We start from the raw sequence: 11,407 nt of genomic DNA, 5'->3' as shown, positions 1-11,407 counted from the left end.
TGGAATGTCAATGACAATCTTGGTCAACATTCGATTGATCACCCACCACGATCACAACTGACCCTGAAGATGGAATCGAAATGGGAAAAATTTAGAGAAACTCGGCCAACGGCAGCAATCTCCCACCCCTAATAGAGTCGCGCTCTACTAGGGTTCATTATACACTAAATATAGATCAAGGATCATTGATATATTATGATGTAAAAATTTGAGAGGAAAAGAAAAAAAAATAAAGGCAACCACTTTGAAGTGTAATATCATAGAATGTAAAAACAGAAAAAATGTAATTTATTCTTGAATGGAAGACATAGTTTGTACAACACATTTCGCTCAGCTTGGAGAAATGAAAAAAGCATTTCTCTAGTTTCACCGCAAGCAATGTTTTCTCTACCGAAACAAATGGTCCAATATCATTCAGTCTAGAGCCATTCGTCTCGATCTTATTTTCAAGTGGAAATTCTCGAGTCCCACCCACAAGTTGCGCATTAACATTTCATATGCTCTAATAAAAGGAAGAATCTGCCGAGATATGTTGAAAATATTTCAGAAAATGATCAGACTCCAAGTTCAGCTTGCCTAATACATTCATTTTGATCATCTCCTCCCTTTGCTTCAAACTTGATATACTTGTACCATTTGGCACAAACTATATAGACCATGAGATCAGCTGTAGTCAAAGCTGCTAAGAGAAAGTAAAACCTGTCCAGATGACCTCTGTTAAGGTTTCCAGGGATCCATCCACTCATATCATCTCTACTAGAAAACCTCATCACAATCGTAACCAGCAAACTACTCACATAGTTCCCAAGTGATATTGAAGTCATGCAAAGAGCACTACCAAAGCTCTTCAACCCATCAGGTGCTTGACTATTAAAGAATTCTAGCTGACCCACGTACATGAACACTTCGGAAGCTCCGACGAGCATGTATTGAGGAACTTGCCAAAATATGCTCAATGAACTCGGACTCTCACAGTCGGTAGAGGCGCAATCTGTTCTTGCATATTTTAACCTAAAACACTCCACAACTCCGGCTGAGATCATAGCCATGATGGCAATGACAAGACCAATCCCCATTCTTTGTAGCTCGGTGAGTCCCCTTTTGCGTAGCTTAGCAACAAGTGGGTCAAGAACTCTCCGGTAAATGAAGATGAACAATGCGACGCTGAGGATATCGAAACTTGACATGCTGGCTGGGGGAATGTGGAAGTTGGACACGGTGGTTTTCATTACGGCACCTTGTTCTACAAAGAGGGAGGCCATTTGTGTGAAAACTACCGAGTAGAGAATTGTACATAGCCAAATTGGAAGTAATCTCAATACGCATTTAACTTCTTCTACTTGTGTCACTGTGCAAAGCCGCCATGGATTTTGAGCATATTTGTCTACATGATTCGACTCCTTTGATGTGATGATTGCTGCTCTATCCAAAAACCTGTTGAATAACATGCATGAATCTTGTTTAGAAATAGATCAAGAATTAAGCACCAGATATGATGATTACTAATTTTAAATCTCGACAGATAGAATAACGACTTAAAAGAATGTGAGCTCACTTGAATCCTCGGGTGTGAAGTATTTTCCTACTCTGATTTTCAGGGCATTGTTTCAAATGTTCCTCATACAAATCATCTCCATCTGACGTGATCTTGACCTTCCATTTTCTTGTAGCAGCAACCAATACGTGACAGAACCTAGAAAGAGGATTGCCTTGAGGCTTAAAATGCCTATACCTCGGAGTTCCGCAAAGAAACAAAATCAAAGCCATGGCCGCAGAGCCTGTAGATGCCCAAAACCCTACAGTCCATATTCCTTTATCCTCAAAATACCCTAATATTGTGTTTGAAAAGAGGGAGCCAAGATTCAAAGCCAAGTAGAAGTAGCTGAAGAAGGCAATCTTGGAGTGGCCTTCTTCGGGGTCGTCCTCATCAAACTGATCTGCTCCGAATGTAGCTATTGTAGGTTGGTAACCTCCATTCCCTAGTGCAATGAGATATATGGAGAGGTAAAACAATGCGAATTCAAAATTCGAATGTTCTCCACATGGAGATTTCTCATCACCACAACCCTTGGGCTTGAGCAGGAATAGGTAGGTTGTTAGTGACAATAATGTCAAGCCCTGTAAAAAATAAAATTAGTTACATAAAACTGGTTAGAAATATTGTGTAAGTAACACTAACTGATAATTTTGTTACAAAACTAAGGCCAAAAAGGAAAAGAACAAACCTAAGTTATACAAAATGAGGAACCGTATATTTGCATATGTCGTATATGGTATCGTACAATAATTTAATTAGTAGGATTTTGATTGGTAATAAGAAACTTACAATGACAAAAATGACTTGAAAGATGGCACAAGTTTTGTATCTCCCCCAGTAAGAGTCACTAAGGAAAGCCCCAAGAAGAGAGAAAATGTAAACTGTTCCGGTCCATTTGCTGACATTGTTTGCAGCCTCAGCGTTGTCTTGTCCCAATACCCTTGTCAAGAACAATACCAAGTTCACTCCTACTCCAAAGAAAGCCAATGTTGCCAACCCTTGATTCACTAATCACCGAGAAAAATCATATAAGTTTAACCAATTATGAAACATAGATTTGACCACACAAAGAAAATTATATGAACATATATATAAGTAATATAAAGATACAATAATATCATGGTTTAGAATATAATTATAGATTATATATCAACAAGTTTTACGAAGAATAATTTATATGTATATATGTGATTGATCTTGTTTATTTTATGAAAAATGTGAGATCTATCCATCTAAAATGGAATTATTAAATAAAAATTAAAATGTAAATTAATGATCGAGAAAAGAATCCAAACTAGCTACAATTTCAAGTTTTGACAATTGAGACACACTGATCGAGACCCAAAAATGCAAGTTTAGTACAGACGTGGCTTATGGTATGATCATATAAAACATGTCGTGATTAAATATATAAATTTGTAATTAATATTATTATTTTTTTTGAAAGATAAATTTGTAATCAATTAGTTTGTGTGTGTGTGCATGGAGCTAGCTTATTTAGCTTGTGTAAATTATTTACTTACCTAATATGAGAACTGCAGCAACCCAAGAACCACTTCTCCCTCGGATAGCAGGGCGGCCATTCCAATCAACGGCTCCATCCATTGTACATGTTTCTGTCATCTTCTTTTGGCTATTTTCTTCTTCAACATAGCCCTGAAATCATTAATATTGATTGAAGTTTATACATATGGATAAGTGCTTCTAGCAATTGACGACTAGCTAGCTAGAAGCATCCCTAGTACACACCGGTAGTATAGCAGTTAATAAAAATGAAACACTTTCAACATAAACCCTAGCTAGCATGACAATGAGTAAATCATACAGGGACAGTAGTAAAGAAAAAGTTTATCACAAACCTGATGGTCCTGGAAACTGTTTAAGATGCCCATTGCTATCGATAATTCTTTATAGCTTATCGAATGTATCGATGAAGGTACGTATCGACCTCAGAAGAACTAGCTAGCTCCAGCTTAAGAAAAGTTGGTATTGTGATTCAAGTACTGGAGAGGAATGGAAAACTAGCTAGCCTAGATGAGTGTTTGCTTTGAGTTGAGGGAAGTAAGAGTAGAGAGATGGTGGTCGAGGTATATATAGAGGGTGGCCAAATTTGAACAACGGTTGCGATTGTTGCATGTACTGTGCAGTGAGCATACGTGTAAGAAAGATGAAAATAAAACGCAGGTTCATATATTTCACAGGAAAAACGAGCAAGTAATTAGGTGCGTGGTGATAAGGGAAATGTGTAGGAAGAAGCTAGCTATAATCAAACATTATATATTTTGAGAAAAGAAACGTGAATTTGTTGGATACAGTCATATACAGCAAACCAGTACATATCCTTATCAATCGATCTGTGTCGACGTGAAGACATGAAATTAAACGGCTGTGAATCCATTAGGCTGCTGATCTGTCTTGACATAGACATGTTTGAAACAGATTCATCTTTGAAATTTCTACGATCCATTTTTCTCTATGTTGTTACTGAACTTGATTTCTGCACGACTTCTTTGTGGGTTTAGAAACTAAAGTTCGTTTTTTTCTTTCTGTGAGTGCCAACAAAACACAGTGCTAGCTTCTCCACTTTGTCTGGGATGCATGCTTTCTGGGATTTAGATTTGACATCGATCAGTGAAATTACCTTTTCTTTATATTGATGGATATCGCAGCCCTCTCTATATATATATGGTCGGTCTCTAGAACAATATATTCAGTAGTAGCAATTGACAACCTTGTTACTATTAGTAGTGCATGTCATAATATCCCAGAACACGTCCAGAGCTAACAAAATTTGGACGCGAGAAAGCTAAACAAAGGTGTTTTTTTTCTTTTTTGGAAGGTGTTTTTTTTTCTTTTTTGGTTAATATCTATATCGAACTCAACTCAAGACCACCGTACCTTACTGAAAAAATGAGATATTTGCAAATTTTCTTACAGAATTGAGTCAAAATTTTAGTGGTAGTAGGGCTGCTGATAAAGCACTAAAAACAAGACCAATGAAAGGGTCATTTCATTGGACCCTTTAATGTTGCTAATTGAACAGACATATGCTTGCAACACAAATATGTTTGGCAGATTCAATGAATTTCAATATGCATGGCCACAAAAGCAGCGGTCATGCAGCACTCAAATGAGGAGGAAGGGACTATGATGAACTAGCTAGCAGATAGATATGGTTAAGATTTGCAAGTTGATTTATAAACTAATCTTCTGAATGCATAAACAAATGGTTGATGTATGTTTATGTACAATCTCTTAGCTGTGCTTTCTGGGCCTTTAGCTAGCCTCCATTGTACGTACACCTGAAGAAGAACAACTAAATTTCTTAGGTGTAAAGAAAAGAAAATTTATGCTAAATATTGCCTAATGAAGACTAGTACTGCTCTTTGGTAGTGGCAGGTAGAGTGGAGGAGATACATATTAGAGCTTATAAGTGGAGGGTAGCTATCAGCCTAACAACTAGATAAAGCTAGCCTTGTCTTGTCTGTTAGAAATTTCTGAAGAGGAGCCAGTCAACCTTCTTGCACTAGCTAGCTAATTGTCTTATTTAGTTCAAAGCATTTGGACACATACTCTAGTATTAGTGCTAGTTTATCCAAACCCTAATTTACTTTAGACCTTCTTTATTTTATTTATTTATGCTTAAATAAAGGGCTGATGCGACTACCTTAAGTCTCGATTAATGAAACTACTGAATACAAAGGGTGGACATTGAGTCTTAACCCCTGATTACAAAGACCTAAAATAATATCAGAAACCTTTACAATACTCATGTACTCAAACAAACACCAACTAGCAAAAAATATTGTCTAATGGCAACTCTATTTTGCTTTGATATAGCGGTGACATCCTTGGGAAAGATCAATAGATATGTAACATGCTTACACATCCTAATATGCAATTCTAAATCCGTTCTCCAGCTATGTTGCCGCCAGAAGATAAATCTGACGACACTCAGCTTCACCTTGCCACTAGGTATAGTGTAAATATATTGCAGTTAATTATTCCTGAGTCTACAAATGAAAAAGAAAAATATCAGATATTTAGAACCGTATGGGTTTAGGGCATAGCATTGTCATTCCAAAGGGAAAGGTTTGAGAATATACAACAACCAATTGCCAGCAGTAGGTGAACAGCTAATTTCTTCACTTAATAATTGTTATTTTAAGGCTTAGCTAGCTAGCTTATGGCTCTACTATTACTATATATATATGAAAATGATTCCGTTTTCATTTTAATATATGAAAACAATATAAGTGCCATTAAGCTTCAAATTGGCTCTATATATGCGTATACGATGTCTAAACTTCAGCTAGACATATATTGCTAGCTGGTTATCAAAGTTTGGTAGGCCAATTTTCATCTTACGTTTTGGGAGTTGTTGCTTTCGATCGACGCTATATTTCTTAGTACGTCTCACGCCGTCGACATTTCTTCGATCAGCCAAACATTTCATGGGTTTCGTCTCCAAAAGATAGGCCTTATTTTTATGAGCTATTAATCCAAGTTTTTATCAGCAAGTTCCTTTAAACTTATACGTCAAGCAATCACAATTGAGATCCCAATATTAGTTATTATAAGCTCTACTTGCTTAGTTGTGTTTGGAGCAAGGCAGATGCTAATTACATATAACCAGAAGAATCGTTGCATATGAAATTAACAGGTGAACGATCCAAGAGTAGTTAGGTACGTCCCTAGTTTTTATATGTGATTTTGTTTCAAGTGGAAGTGCTTCTGTCATGCTTGAACCCTAATCAAAAGTTTGAATAATACCAAGGTCGAGATCAACACATGCATATACAAGTCATTTTCATTCCAATATTTTCAAATGGGAGCAGTCTTATCGATCCAGCTGTGGAAAGAAATTGGAAAGAAATGGACAAATGGTTGGAACTCATATTCAAATTCAAAATAAGAGGACTTGAAAAGCAAGTGCTCCTATATACTCAATTTACACACGGCTCTTTTTTTGTCTAGCTATAAAGTTGCTTATCACTTTCTTGGGATGATAAACCAATTGATATATGATAATCGATTTGTACGAACAAGCAGGAGCAAATATATATCATGGTCTGCATATTGTAACCTCGTGGTCTCTTTCCGCTTGAGATTTATATTGTTGTCATATGAACAAACAATTAATTTTTTCCACCAAACGGATTTTTTAGATTTGTCTAAGAAATTATATTAAGACTGATTGCATGTGAAAGTAAGATAGAATTGTTTGCAAATTTGGATTTGGGAATCTTTTGATCGGGAGCTTGAGTTTCAAGGTCCAAAACAGCATGCATAGGGGAGTTGCATCAAGTCTAGAAAAGCCGTACATATGATTATTACATATTAACATTATATTAAAACTCTAGATATGCTTGAATTTCGATCTGATGTTTGCACCTGTATTGTGATCTGTAATACAGGGTGCAAATAGGAAACCTTGTCGCTCAATGATACTCTAAAGTACGTATGCTTAATTATGTGAGAAAAGAGAGCAATAATAAATTAATAAGAAGTGATCGAGATACATATTAATACTCGTGTGTGCACACCTAAGAAATGATCAAAGCCACCTCTGGATGAAGCAGTCGTATAAGAGCAAAATATCGTCTTCGTCGTCGGACTCAACTAGTCTCAGTTGGGTATGGATTGTATCGAAAATGAAGAGACTTCTCTTTCGGAGAGGAAAATAACAGATTAACACGATATTTGCACACTTTTTATATTACACAGATGTTTCTCGATAATTTAGGGGATCAGCCAGCTAGAATTAAACCCTAGGAGTGCTTTAATTTGGCTTACTTGTACTGGAGTGGAGTCTTACTTGTACTGCCAAACTATACTAATTAATATCTGAAACTTGATCATTGCTGAGCGTAGGGAGGATCAGAGGATGGCAGAGGAGATTAAAGGTCGTTGTAGCCCGGTTTGATACAGATTTGACGTTCGGTGTCCGAATATTAATTATATATTATACCCTTTTGGAATGGGAATGGCGAGACGAGTCAAATTTGTCTTGGGCTTTTTCGACTATCCAAGTTCATTTAGGCCTCAAAACAACAATTTATTTATTTTCGGCATTTTATGTTTTCTAGTATGTTTTGAATTCGATTTTATTTTAATTCATGAGGTTTTAGGCTTGATTGTTATCCTAGGGTTTGTTTTCTCATATATATATATATAAAAGCTCCCTTATGGGTAGCAGACATCTATCTTATTATTTATCAAAAAGCCTCAAGAGCTCTTTTATTTTCTGGTGGGTTCCAAATAAGCCTATCTAGGGTTTATTGCTGGTACACTGTTTTCCATTATTTGAGGTTCAACGGTTGTTAACCCTATGTACTTCTACTGCGTCAAGTGGTAGCTAGTTCTATGATCCTCTAGCAGAATTATTATCTTTCTCATAATTAACCTCATGCTGGAGTTTGCTTTATGTTTGATTAAAATGGCTAGTTTTTAATTAGTTCTGTTAATTCGTATTATATATTCTATGTCTGACCAACAGTCGCGATCGAGTACTAAAAACTTGACAGAAATCAGTTGCTTAATTTGCTAAAATGAGAGAAACAAGGGTAACGAAATTAGTGGAACTAACATTTAGGAATTAACATTTTGGTTTTGACATGCTGTCTTCATGTTACTGGAATAATCTTCCGTTCATGTTCTTCATGTTTAATTTCTACAATTTATGTCAAAACCAAAATTCAAGACAAGGAAGGCAAATTCAAATGGTTAGTTGATATAGTTTCCATAACATCCGACGGCCTAGTTTTGGAGCGGTAGCTTTCCACCATACTAACGAGGATACTGTGTATTTATCCGAGCTCTGAGCTTAGCCAAGTTATCACTTGTAAGTTGTAAGTTGTAACCTCCGTGGACGAAGGTTAGAAGTAGCAGCAGCTACAAAGATTCGATACCCTGGGATTTTCGAATTTACCTATCCAGAGCTGTAGGGAAAATTCATATACGTTTGAGGAAGATGGATTTCAATTGACAATAACACTATATATATATAGAAAAGCAAACATGTCTTAGAATCACGACAATCGATCTATATAACAGATATCCTTCACTTCCATCTCAATCAAGTATTTTTCAAGTTTGCAAGGCCACTACGGAAAGGTCTACATCTGTTCAGAAAGTCACAACAAAAGATCTGGAACGATACAACCATGTATTACCGAGAAGCAACTGATCCACGCCTCCATTCTGATTCCAGTGAAGGAAGAACTGCTGGATTCTGCAATGCTGAACAGATCACATTAATAGCAACAGCACAATTCCATTCCTGCTTTCTGTATATGCAGAAGATAGGTCTCCAATGCCTATTTTATCCTTGCATCTGCCTACAGCGGAATCAAGGAATGGCTCTAGCATCTCTACGAGAAACAGTATCATGTGCTTGACTTCCTGAAAACAGAGCAAAATACAGAAGCTATACGGAAATATTTCAATAACTTCACAAATAAACCAAGCTTTGTGTGCTTTACATCTCAGCAATACCAAGAGTAGACATTACAAAATGCTAAGACTGTAATAGGCTCTACTAAGTCAAGACGGTGTCTTTTATTCAATGCAATAACACATATATGAACGAGAAAATCGAAGCAATGCAATGTGCAATGAAAAACTGACAGCAGTACTGAATACCTTGTATTTTTCCAGGATATTATCCATATGGACCAAAGATAGCCAGAATGATGTATTTTATTGCAGCACGCGCACGAGCGAGGTAATATCGAGCACCCTAACAAAAGAGCAACAACATAGTTGTTACAAAATGAAATGAAGGATATTACAAGTTACAAGAAATAGATAAAGGGAAAATGCAACATCTATTAGCAGACTGGGAAACTTGAACTACGAGATAGAATACTAGACTGCAAGAGCATCTTGGGAACAGAAAATTGATTAAATTTCTTTTATACTCGGAATAACGTACCAATTCACTTTTATCCAAAATGCCCAATGAGGTCTATAATGCAGACATCAAAGGGACAAATAGATCCTACTTTGAGCCTATGTTGTAAAGAATTACTGTACGTGAAATATAACATGCAGTACTCACATAATGATAACAAAAATTTATGTAAGAGCAAGGAAGAAAACATACAAAAGAAAGAGACTCGACCGAGTTGGAATCTCTACAAAGTTTTATGCATGTAATTCTGCCTCCTTACCTTTGGAAATATGAGTTGAAACACATGAACTATACCATTTATTAGTTTCTCAGTTCACGTAAAACCATATGAAACACATGCATGACATATGAGTTGAAACACATGAACTGAATTGCGCGCTGCCAATAGGTCCACTAGAAGCTCTACGTCTCATATTATTTCACCCTGAGTATAATTATACACAAGGCATGTTATCTCAGAAGACGCTTCAAATTCCAAACTTGTACCCTAAACCAACCATAATTATCTTTATCCATGCATGTCAACCAAAGTCCCTCGGTTAAAAGATGAAGTGAAATCTGATCAGTTAAGCCATGGACAAATAATCATGAAAAATATACTGAGAGAGACATTTGCACTATTAATTAGAGCATCTCCAACGAACCTGTCAAATGACAGGGTGGAGGCTCAACAGCTAGTTTTGACAACTTTTGGTTCCTCCATTGAAGATGCCAAATACGACGTGGCTGTGTCAATTCCGACCTGGATTTGACCTTGAGCATAACATTGTCAAATTTGATCGTATGAACCAGGCATGTCAAATCTTATTCTATTGTTTCTATTCCTTCTCTCTCTCTTCTCTGCTGAGAAGCTCTCTTCATCAAAAAGATCCAAATTTCAGAACACAATTTCTCACCACCACCTTCAAAAAGATCCAAATTTCAGAATACAGCTTCTCATTGGGTCTGTAAATAAAATTAGAAGGGATTTAAAAGAACTGAATCTTGAAATTGGGGGTTCGATTGTGTGGGGATTTTTCTGGGGTGGGTGGGTTTCTGTAGGCTTTGGGTAAGAATTAAGAAGAAGAAAAACGAGTAAGGAAAAAAAGGTGGCTTGAACAAACTAAGTTATAAAAGATTTGATCTGTGTTCAAAGTCTCTTTGATTAGAAAGAGAAGAGTTGGAGAAGAAAGAAAAAACGAGAGGGAGAGGAGGAGAAGAAACAGAGGAAAGGAGGAGGAGGAAGGCAAAGATGGAGAGGTAAAAAGTGGGTGGCTGTGGGGTGTAGGTTGTGCAACACAAGAGATAAATAAGAGAAAAACAAATTATTTTTTATGTTAGAAATAAATAGAATATGATTTAAATTAGACACTTGTTGGAGTTGATCGATTTTTGCCAATTTTGACACAGCCACATCACTAATCAAATTCAAATTTGACAATAGCATTTTGACAACTTCATTGAAGTTGCTCTTATAGGTCAAATACTTCTCCCAGTATCAACATGTTGCGTGTCATTGCTGATTAATTGAAAGCCAAATCATGTCGTGGGTTGACATGTTCTCAATCACTACCAGAAGAAAGGTTTTAGCCGACGAAAATAAAAAAAATCAGGCCGACGAATCATTTTTTGTCTGCTAAAGTGGACTTTAGCCGACAAAATTTTCCTTCGTCGGCTAATTTATATTTTCGTCAGCTATGGTCAACTTTACTCGACGAAATTAAAATTTCATCAGCTAAAGAATTTTTTTCGTCGGCTAAAGTTCACAGACTATAGCCGACGACTTTAAACATTCTTTAGCCGACGAAATTAAAATTTTGTCAGCTAAAGTGCTTTATATTTGCAGATCTGGACAGCAGCTCATCTGGGAAAAAAAAACGGGAGAAGAAAAAACGGGAGAAAAAGTTTGGGTGTTGTCGAAATCTGTCCATAATTAGTTTGTGGAGCTATATATAGGTACGTACATGTGTATATAT

The 11,407-nt window shown here is 36.4% G+C and overlaps 1 protein-coding gene and 1 non-coding gene across 2 annotated transcripts; both read right to left on the bottom strand.

Annotated features, from left to right (window-relative positions):
- Nucleotides 1-266: 266 nt before the first annotated feature.
- On the bottom strand, nucleotides 267-3,507 carry LOC101297775 (nitrate transporter 1.5-like). The gene is made up of 5 exons (XM_004307265.1): nucleotides 3,397-3,507; nucleotides 3,061-3,193; nucleotides 2,327-2,544; nucleotides 1,556-2,118; nucleotides 267-1,434 (listed from the first exon to the last, which is right to left on the bottom strand). The coding sequence occupies exons 1-5, from the start codon at nucleotides 3,427-3,429 to the stop codon at nucleotides 555-557; spliced, it is 1,827 nt and encodes a 608-aa protein (XP_004307313.1). The 5' UTR covers nucleotides 3,430-3,507; the 3' UTR covers nucleotides 267-554.
- A 5,201-nt stretch (nucleotides 3,508-8,708) lies between these two features.
- LOC101297481 lies at nucleotides 8,709-10,704 on the bottom strand. The gene is made up of 3 exons (XR_185247.1): nucleotides 10,097-10,704; nucleotides 9,182-9,278; nucleotides 8,709-8,941 (listed from the first exon to the last, which is right to left on the bottom strand). It is a non-coding gene; the product is annotated as an uncharacterized LOC101297481 (transcript).
- Nucleotides 10,705-11,407: the final 703 nt, after the last annotated feature.

The sequence above is a fragment of the Fragaria vesca genome, linkage group LG7 (assembly GCF_000184155.1).
Source record: "Fragaria vesca subsp. vesca linkage group LG7, FraVesHawaii_1.0, whole genome shotgun sequence".
Classification (NCBI taxonomy): domain Eukaryota; kingdom Viridiplantae; phylum Streptophyta; class Magnoliopsida; order Rosales; family Rosaceae; genus Fragaria; species Fragaria vesca.
Note: the sequence above shows the minus strand (reverse complement) of the source record. Positions and strands in the feature narration are given on the sequence as shown.